This window comes from Cherax quadricarinatus, chromosome 23 (genome assembly GCF_038502225.1).
Source record: "Cherax quadricarinatus isolate ZL_2023a chromosome 23, ASM3850222v1, whole genome shotgun sequence".
Classification (NCBI taxonomy): domain Eukaryota; kingdom Metazoa; phylum Arthropoda; class Malacostraca; order Decapoda; family Parastacidae; genus Cherax; species Cherax quadricarinatus.
In genome coordinates, this window is record NC_091314.1 from 14,050,076 (window position 1) to 14,060,293 (window position 10,218).

A 10,218-nucleotide genomic window follows, 5' to 3' on the forward strand; every position below is an offset into this window, starting at 1 on the left:
ATATTCTCTTCCTTCTAATATCTCCCTTCCTTCTAATATCTCCCTTCTTTCTAATATTCTCTTCCTTCTAATATCTCCCTTCCTTCTAATATCTCTCTTCCTTCTAATATCTCCCTTCTCATATTAACTTCCTTCTAATATCTCCCTTTCTTCTAATATCTCCCTTTCTTCTAATATTCTCTTCCTTCTAATATCTCCCTTCCTTCTAATATCTCCCTTCCTTCTAATATCTCCCTTTCTTCTAATAACTCCCTTCCTTCTAATATCTCCCTTCCTTCTAATATCTCCCTTCCTTCTAATATCTCCCTTCCTTCTAATATCTCCCTTCCTTCTAATATTCTCTTCCTTCTAATATCTCCCTTCCTTCTAATATCTCCCTTCCTTCTAATATTCTCTTCCTTCTAATATCTCATTTCCTTCTAATATCCCTCTTCCTTCTAATATCTCCCTTCCTTCTAATATCTCCCTTCTAATATTACCTTCCTTCTAATATCTCCCTTTCTTCCAATATTCTCTTCCTTCTAATATATCCCTTCTAATATTACCTTCCTTCTAATATCTCCCTTTCTTCTAATATTCTCTTCCTTCTAATATCTCCCTTCCTTCTAATATCTTCCTTCCTTCTAATATCTCCCTTCCTTCTAATATCTCCCTTCCTTCTAATATTCTCTTCCTTCTAATATCTCCCTTCTAATATTACCTTCCTTCTAATATCTCCCTTTCTTCTAATATTCTCTTCCTTCTAATATCTCCCTTCCTTCTAATATCTCCATTCCTTCTAATATCTCCCTTCCTTCTAATATCTCTCTTCCTTCTAATATCTCCCTTCCTTCTAATATCTCCCTTTTAATATTACCTTCCTTCTAATATCTCCCTTCCTTCTAATATCTCCCTTCCTTCTAATATCTCCCTTCTAATATTACCTTCCTTCTAATACCTCTCTTCCAATATTACCTTCCTTCTAATATCTCCCTTCTAATATTACCTTCCTTCTAATATCTCCCTTCTAATATTACATTCCTTCTAATATCTCCCTTCTAATATTACCTTCCTTCTAATATCTCCCTTCTAATATTACCTTCCTTCTAATATCTCCCTTCTAATATTACCTTCCTTCTAATATCTCCCTTCTAATATTACCTTCCTTCTAATATCTCCCTTCTAATATTACCTTCCTTCTAATATCTACCTTCTAATATTACCTTCCTTCTAATATCTCCCTTCTAATATTACCTTCCTTCTATCTCCCTTCTAATATTACCTTCCTTCTAATATCTCCCTTCTAATATTACCTTCTTTCTAATATCTCCCTTCTAATATTACCTTCCTTCTAATATCTCCCTTCTAATATTACCTTCCCTCTAATATCTCCCTTCCTTCTAAGATCTCCCTTCCTTCTAACATTCTCTTCCTTCTAAAATCTCCCTTCCGTCTAATATCTCCCTTCCTTCTAATATTCTCTTCCTTCTAATATCTCCCTTCCTTCTAATATCTCCCTTCATTCTAATATTCTCTTCCTTCTAATATCTCCCTTCCTTCTAATATCTCTCTTCCTTCTAATATCTCCCTTCTCATATTACCTTCCTTCTAATATCTCCCTTTCTTCTAATATCTCCCTTTCTTCTAATATTCTCTTCCTTCTAATATCTCCCTTCCTTCTAATATCTCCCTTCCTTCTAATATCTCCCTTTCTTCTAATAACTCCCTTCCTTCTAATATCTCCCTTCCTTCTAATATCTCCCTTCCTTCTAATATCTCCCTTCCTTCTAATATCTCCCTTCCTTCTAATATTCTCTTCCTTCTAATATCTCCCTTCCTTCTAATATCTCCCTTCCTTCTAATATTCTCTTCCTTCTAATATCTCCCTTCCTTCTAATATCTCCCTTCTAATATCTCCCTTCCTTCTAATATCTCCCTTCTAATATTACCTTCCTTCTAATATCTCCCTTTCTTCTAATATTCTCTTCCTTCTAATATCTCCCTTCCTTCTAATATCTCCATTCCTTCTAATATCTTCCTTCCTTCTAATATCTCTCTTCCTTCTAATATCTCCCTTCCTTCTAATATCTCCCTTTTAATATTACCTTCCTTTTAATATCTCCCTTCCTTCTAATATCTCCCTTCCTTCTAATATCACCCTTCTAATATTACCTTCCTTCTAATATCTCCCTTCCTTCTAATATTCTCTTCCTTCTAATATCTCCCTTCCTTCTAATATCTTCCTTCCTTCTAATATTCTCTTCCTTCTAATATCTCCCTTCCTTCTAATATCTCTCTTCCTTCTAATATCTACCTTCCTTCTAATATTCTCTTCCTTCTAATATCTCCCTTCCTTCTAATATCTCCCTTCCTTCTAATATTCTCTTCCTTCTAATATCTCCCTTCCTTCTAATATCTCTCTTCCTTCTAATATCTCCCTTCCTTCTAATATCTCTCTTCCTTCTAATATCTCTCTTCCTTCTAATATCTCCCTTCCTTCTAATATCTCTCTTCCTTCTAATATCTCCCTTCCTTCTAATATCTCTCTTCCTTCTAATATCTCCCTTCCTTCTAATATTACCTTCCTTCTAATATCTCTCTTCCTTCTAATATCTCCCTTCCTTCTAATATTCTCTTCCTTCTAATATCTCCCTTCCTTCTAATATCTCTCTTCCTTCTAATATCTCCCTTCCTTCTAATATCTCTCTTCCTTCTAATATCTCCCTTCCTTCTAATATCTCTCTTCCTTCTAATATCTCTCTTCCTTCTAATATCTCCCTTCCTTCTAGTAACTCCCTTCCTTCTAATATCTCTCTTCCTTCTAATATTCATTTCCTTCTAATATCTCCCTTCTAATAACTCCCTTCCTTCTAATATCTCCCTTCTAATATCTCCCTTCCTTCTAATATCTCCCTTCCTTCTAATATCTCCCTTCCTTCTAATATCTCCCTTCCTTTTAATATTCCCTTCATTCTAATATTCCCTTCCTTCTAATATTCCCTTCTTTCTAATATCTCCCTTCTAATAACTCCCTTCCTTCTAATATCTCCCTTCCTTCTAATATCTCCCTTCTAATATCTCCCTTCCTTCTAATATCTCCCTTCCTTCTAATATTCCCTATCTTCTAATATTCCCTTCCTTCTAATATCTCCCTTCTAATAACTCCCTTCCTTCTAATATCTCCCTTCCTTCTAATATCTCCCTTCCTTCTAATATTCCCTTCCTTCTAATATTCCCTTCCTTCTAATATTCCCTTCCTTCTAATATTCCCTTCCTTCTAATATCTCCCTTCTAATAACTCCCTTCCATCTAATATCTCCCTTCCTTCTAATATCTCCCTTTCTTCTAATATCTCCTTTCCTTCTAATATCTCCCTTCCTTCTAATATTCCCTTCCTTCTAATATTCCCTTCCTTCTAATATTCCCTTCCTTCTAATATCTCCATTCTAATAACTCCCTTCCTTCTAATATCTCCCTTCCTTCTAATATTCCCTTCCTTCTAATATTCCCTTCCTTATAATATTCCCTTCCTTTTAATATTCCCTTCCTTCTAATATCTCAGTTCTAATAACTCCCTTCCTTCTAATATCTCCCTTCCTTCTAATATTCCCTTCCTTCTAATATTCCCTTCCTTCTAATATCTCAGTTCTAATAACTCCCTTCCTTCTAATATCTCCCTTCCTTCTAATATCTCCCTTCCTTCTAATATTCCCTTCCTTCTAATATTCCCTTCCTTCTAATATCTCAGTTCTAATAACTCCCTTCCTTCTAATATCTCCCTTCCTTCTAATATCTCCCTTACTTCTAATATCTCCCTTCCTTCTAATATCTCCCTTCCTTCTAATATCTCCCTTCCTTCTAATATTCCCTTTTTTCTAATATTCCCTTCCTTCTAATATCTCCCTTCTAATAACTACCTTCCTTCTAAAATCTCCCTTCCTTCTAATATCTCCCTTCCTTCTAATATCTCCCTTCCTTCTAATATTCCCTTACTTCTAATATCTCCCTTCCTTCTAATAACTCCCTTCCTTGTAATATCTCCCTTCTAATAACTCCCTTCCTTCTAATATTCTCTTCCTTCTAATATCTCCCTTCCTTCTAATATCTCCCTTACTTCTAATATTCCCTTCCTTCTAATATCTCCCTTCCTTCTAATATTCCCTTCCTTCTAATATCTCCCTTCCTTCTAATATTCTCTTCCTCCTAATATCTCCCTTCCTTCTAATATCTCCCTTCATTCTAATAACTCAGTTCCTTCTAATATTCCCTTCCTTCTAATATTCCCTTCCTTGTAATATCTCCCTTCCTTCTAATGTTCCCTTCCTTCTAATATCTCCCTTCCTTCTAATATCTCCCTTCCTTCTAATAACTCCCTTCCTTCTAATATTCCCTTCCTTCTAATATTCCCTTCCTTCTAATATCTCCCTTCCTTCTAATATTCCCTTCCTTCTAATATCTCCCTTCCTTCTAATATCTCCCTTCCTTCTAATAACTCCCTTCCTTCTAATATTCCCTTCCTTCTAATATCTCCCTTTCTTCTAATATCTCTTTTCCTTCTAATATTCCCTTCTTTCTAATATTCCCTTCATTGTAATATCTCCCTTCTAATATTCCCTTCCTTCTAATATCTCCCTTCCTTCTAATAACTCAGTTCCTTCTAATATACCCTTCCTTCTAATATTCCCTTCCTTCTAATATCTCCCTTCCTTCTAATATTCCCTTCCTTCTAATATCTCCCTTCCTTCTAATATCTCCCTTCCTTCTAATATTCCCTTCCTTCTAATATTCCCTTCCTTCTAATATTCCCTTCCTTCTAATATCTCCCTTCCTTCTAATATCTCCCTTCCTTCTAATATCTCCCTTCCTTCTAATATCTCCCTTCCTTCTAATAACTCCCTTCCTTCTAATATCTCCCTTCCTTCTAATATCTCCCTTCCTTCTAATAACTCCCTTCCTTCTAATAACTCCCTTCATTCTAATAAATCCCTTCCTTCTAATAACTCCCTTCCTTCTAATATCTCCCTTCCTTCTAATATCTCCCTTCCTTTTAATATCTCCCCTCTTTCTAATATCTCTTTTCCTTCTAATATCTCCCTTCCTTCTAATATCTCCCTTCCTTTTAATATCTCCCTTCTTTCTAATATCTCTTTTCCTTCTAATATCTCCCTTCCTTCTAATATCTTCCTTCCCTCTAATATCTCTTTTCCTTCTAATATCTCCCTTCCTTCTAATATCTCCCTTCCTTCTAATAACTCCCTTCCTTCTAATATCTCCCTTCCTTCTAATATCTCCCTTCCTTCTAATATTCTCTTCCTTCTAATAACTCCCTTCCTTCTAATATCTCCCTTCCTTCTAATATCTCCCTTCCTTCTAATACCTCCCTTCCTTCTAATATCTCCCTTCCTTCAAATATCTCCCTTTCTTCTAATAACTCCCTTCCTTGTAATAACTCCCTTCCTTCTAATATCTCCCTTCCTTCTAATAACTCCCTTCCTTCTAATATCTCCCTTCCTTCTAATATCTCCCTTCCTTCTAATATCTCCCTTCCTTCTAATATCTCCCTTCCTTCTAATATCTCCCTTCCTTCTAATATCTCCCTTCCTTCTAATACCTCCCTTCCTTCTAATATCTCCCTTCCTTCTAATATCTCCCTTTCTTCTAATATCTCCCTTCCTTCTAATATCTCCCTTCCTTCTAATATCTCCCTTCCTTCTGATATCTCCCTTCCTTCTAATATCTCCCTTCCTTCTAATATCTTCCTTCCTTCCAATATCTCCCTTCCTTCTAATATTTCCCTTCCTTCTAGTATCTCCCTTCCTTCTAATATCTCCCTTCCTTCTAATATCTCCCTTCCTTCTAATATCTCCCTTCCTTCTAATATCTCCCTTCCTTCTAATATCTCCCTTCCTTCTAATATCTCCCTTCCTTCTAATATCTCCCTTCCTTCTAATATCTCCCTTCCTTCTAATATCTCCCTTCCTTCTAATATCTCCCTTCCTTCTAATATCTCCCTTCCTTCTAATAACTCTCTTCCTTCTAATATCTCCCTTCCTTCTAATATCTCCCTTCCTTCTAATATCTCCCTTCCTTCTAATATCTCCCTTCCTTCTAATATCTCCCTTCCTTCTAATATCTCCCTTCCTTCTAATATCTCCCTTCCTTCTAATATCTCCCTTCCTTCTAATATCTCCCTTCCTTCTAATATCTCCCTTCCTTCTAATAACTCCCTTCCTTCTAATATCTCCCTTCCTTCTAATAACTCTCTTCCTTCTAATATCTCCCTTCCTTCTAATATCTCCCTTCCTTCTAATATCTCCCTTCCTTCTAATAACTCCCTTCCTTCTAATATCTCCCTTCCTTCTAATAACTCCCTTCCTTCTAATATCTCCCTTCCTTCTAATAACTCTCTTCCTTCTAATATCTCCCTTCCTTCTAATATCTCCCTTCCTTCTAATATCTCCCTTCCTTCTAATATCTCCCTTCCTTCTAATATCTCCCTTCCTTCTAATAACTCCCTTCCTTCTAATTTCTCCCTTCCTTCTAATAACTCTCTTCCTTCTAATATCTCCCTTCCTTCTAATATCTCCCTTCCTTCTAATATCTCCCTTCCTTCTAATAACTCTCTTCCTTCTAATATCTCCCTTCCTTCTAATATCTCCCTTCCTTCTAATATCTCCCTTCCTTCTAATATCTCCCTTCCTTCTAATATCTCCCTTCCTTCTAATATCTCCCTTCCTTCTAATATCTCCCTTCCTTCTAATATCTCCCTTCCTTCTAATAACTCCCTTAATACTGAAGGAGTCTTAATTAAAACAATAAAGTTAGTCTCCACTTCCTCACATTAAACCCGATTACCTCGAATTTTCAAGACGCTGTATAAAATAATAATAATAATAATAATAATAATAATAATAATAATAATAATAATAATAATAATAATAATAATAATAATAATAATAATAATAATAATGATAATAATAATAATAATAATAATAATAATAATAATAATAATAATCTTTATTTCTACCGATGCAAGATATAACGTGTACAGACCATAGCTCACACCAGTGACATACTCTATTTAAAGCCTCTGGTTATGCACAACATTTCAAGCAACTTGGGTTAATTTTGTCCCCAGGATGCGACCCACACCAATCGGTTAACACCCAGGTATCTAATTATTGCCAGGTGAGCAGGGACAGGTGTCTTAAACATGCCCTCAATGGTTTCTTCCGTACTGGGGATCGAACAGAAGCTTGAGTGAGACACCTGGGTGAGACACGTGAGTGAGACACGTGGGGGAGACACCTGAGTGAGACACGTGGGGGAGAAACTTGAGTGAGACACGTGGGTGATACACCTGAGTGAGACACGTGGGGGAGACGCTTGAGTGAGACACGTGGGTGAGACACCTGAGTGAGACACGTGGGTGATACACGTGAGTGAGACACGTGGGGGAGACGCTTGAGACACATGGGGGAGACACGTGGGGGAGACACGTGGGTGAGACACGTGAATGAGACACGTGGGGGAGACGCTTGAGTGAGACACGTGGGTGATACACGTGAGTGAGACACGTGGGGGAGACGCTTGAGTGAGACACGGGGGTGAGACACCTGAGTGAGACACGTGGGGGAGACGCTTGAGACACATGGGGAGACACGTTGGGGAGACACGTGGGTGAGACACGTGAATGAGACACGTGGGGGAGACGCTTGAGTGAGACACGGGGGTGAGACACGTGGGGGAGACGCTTGAGTGAGACACGTGGGTGAGACACGTGAATGAGACACGTGGGGGGCACGCTTGAGTGAGACACGGGGGTGAGACACGTGAGACACGTGGGTGAGACACATAGGTGAGACACATGAGTGAGACACGTGGGTGAGACACGTAGGTGAGACACATGAGTGAGACACGTGTGTGAGACACGTGAGTGAGATACGTGTGTGAAACACGTGAGACACGTGGGTGAGACACGTGGGTGAGACACGTGGGTGAGACACGTAGGTGAGACACATGAGTGAGACACGTGGGAGAGACACGTGGGTGAGACACGTGGGTGAGACACGTAGGTGAGACATATGAGTGAGATACGTGGGTGAGACACGTAGGTGAGACACATGAGTGAGACACGTGGATGAGACACGTAGGTGAGACACATGGGTGAGACACGTAGGTGAGACACATGAGTGAGACACGTGGATGAGACACGTAGGTGAGACACGTGGGTGAGACACGTAGGTGAGACACATGAGTGAGACACGTGGATGAGACACGTTTAATATTGTCTATGTAAAAGTTATCAATTGTTCCTTTCTGATGTGAGTAGATGAGCTGACCTCCATGATCAACGGACGATAAGTTCCATTCGTCTGCCAGTTGAGACCCGTCAGCGCGTCCAGTCCTGCCAGGGAATAATAACTTAATTCACAGACAACTCACTCAGAAATGTTCAAGAAATACCAAAGTATTTATCCACAGTGGTATATTACAACCATTCTGGGAGAATACCCTGACTTTACTTACTGTAAATATAGCATTACCACGTGTGTGTGTGTGTGTGTGTGTACTCACCTATTTGTGGTTGCAGGGGTCGAGTCATAGCTCCTGGCCCCGCCTCTTCACTGATTGCTACTAGGTCCTCTCTCTCCCTGCTACATGAGCTTTATCATACCTCGCCTTAAAACTATGTATGGTTCCCGCCTCCACTACTTCACTTTCTAGACTATTCCATGACTTGACTACTCTATGACTGAAGAAATACTTCCTAACATCCCTTCGATTCATCTGAGTCTTCAACTTCCAATTGTGACCTCTTGTGTCTGTGTCCCATCTCTGGAACATCCTGTCTTTGTCCACCTTGTCTATTCCGCGCAGTATTTTATATGTCGTTATCATGTCTCCCCTGACCCTCCTGGCCTCCAGTGTCGTCAGGCCGATTTCCCTCAACCTTTCTTCGTAGGACAATCCCCGTAGCTCTGGGACTAGTCTTGTTGCAAACCTTTGCACTTTCTCTAATTTCTTGACGTGCTTGACTAGGTGTGGATTCCAAACTGGTGCTGCATACTCCAGTATGGGCCTGACGTATATGGTATACAGGGTCTTGAACGACTCCTTACTGAGGTATCGGAACGCTATCCGTAGGTTTGCCAGGCGCCCGTATGCTGCAGCAGTTATCTGATTTATGTGCGCCTCAGGAGATATGCTCGGTGTTATACTCACCCCCAGATCTTTTTCCTTGAGTGAGGTTTGCAGTCTTTGGCCATCTAAACTATATTGTGTCTGCGGTCTTCTTTGCCCTTCCCCAATCTTCATGACTTTGCATTTGGCAGGGTTAAACTCAAGGAGCCAGTTGCTGGACCAGGCTTGTAGCCTGTCCAGGTTTCTTTGTAGTCCTGTGTGTGTGTGTGTGTGTACTCACCTATTTGTACTTACCTATTTGTGGTTGCAGGGGTCGATTCATAGCTCCTGGCCCCGCCTCTTCACTGATTGCTACTGGGTCCTCTCTCTCCCTGCCCCATGAGCTTTATCAAACCTCGTCTTAAAACTATGTATGGTTCCCGCCTCCACTACGTCACTTTCTAGGCTGTTCAACTGCCTGACTACTCTATGACTGAAGAAATACTTCCTAACATCCCTCTGACTCATCTGAGTCTTCAGCTTCCAATTGTGACCTCTTGTTTCTGTGTCCCCCCTCTGGAACATCCTGTCTTGGTCTACCTCGTCTATTCTGCGCAGTATTTTATATGTCGTTATCATGTCTCCCCTGACCCTGTCCTCCATTGTATATACACAAGTGTGTGCTTCTCTCAGTGTATATACACAGGTGTGTCCCTCTCAGTGTGCTCACCTAATTGTACTCACCTAATTGTGGTTGAAGATGTCGAGACTCAGCTCCTGGCCCCGCCTCTTCACTGATCGCTACTAGGTCCTCTCTCTCTCTCTCTCTCTCTCTCTCTCTCTCTCTCTCTCTCTCTCTCTGCTTCCTGAGCTTTGTCATACCTCGTCTTAAAGCTATGTATGGTTCCCGCCTCGACTACGTCACTTTCTAGGCTGTTCCACTCCCTGACAACTCTATGACTGAAGAAATACTTCTTAACGTCCCTGTCACTCGTCTGAGTCTTCAGCTTCCAATTGTGACCCCTTGTTTCTGTGTCCCATCTCTGGAACATCCTATCTCTTTCCACCTTATCTATTCCACGCAGTATTTTGTATGTCGTTATCATGTCTCCCCTG

The 10,218-nt window shown here is 39.8% G+C and overlaps 1 protein-coding gene across 1 annotated transcript in view; it reads right to left on the bottom strand.

The window, feature by feature from the left end:
• LOC128685578 (uncharacterized) overlaps positions 1–10,218 on the bottom strand; it is a 132,331-nt gene that overhangs the window by 80,358 nt on the left and 41,755 nt on the right. Inside the window, exon 4 of the mRNA XM_070088113.1 lies at positions 8,322–8,386. Within this exon, the coding sequence (XP_069944214.1) occupies positions 8,322–8,386 (65 nt within the window). The remainder of the gene's footprint in view (positions 1–8,321; positions 8,387–10,218) is intronic.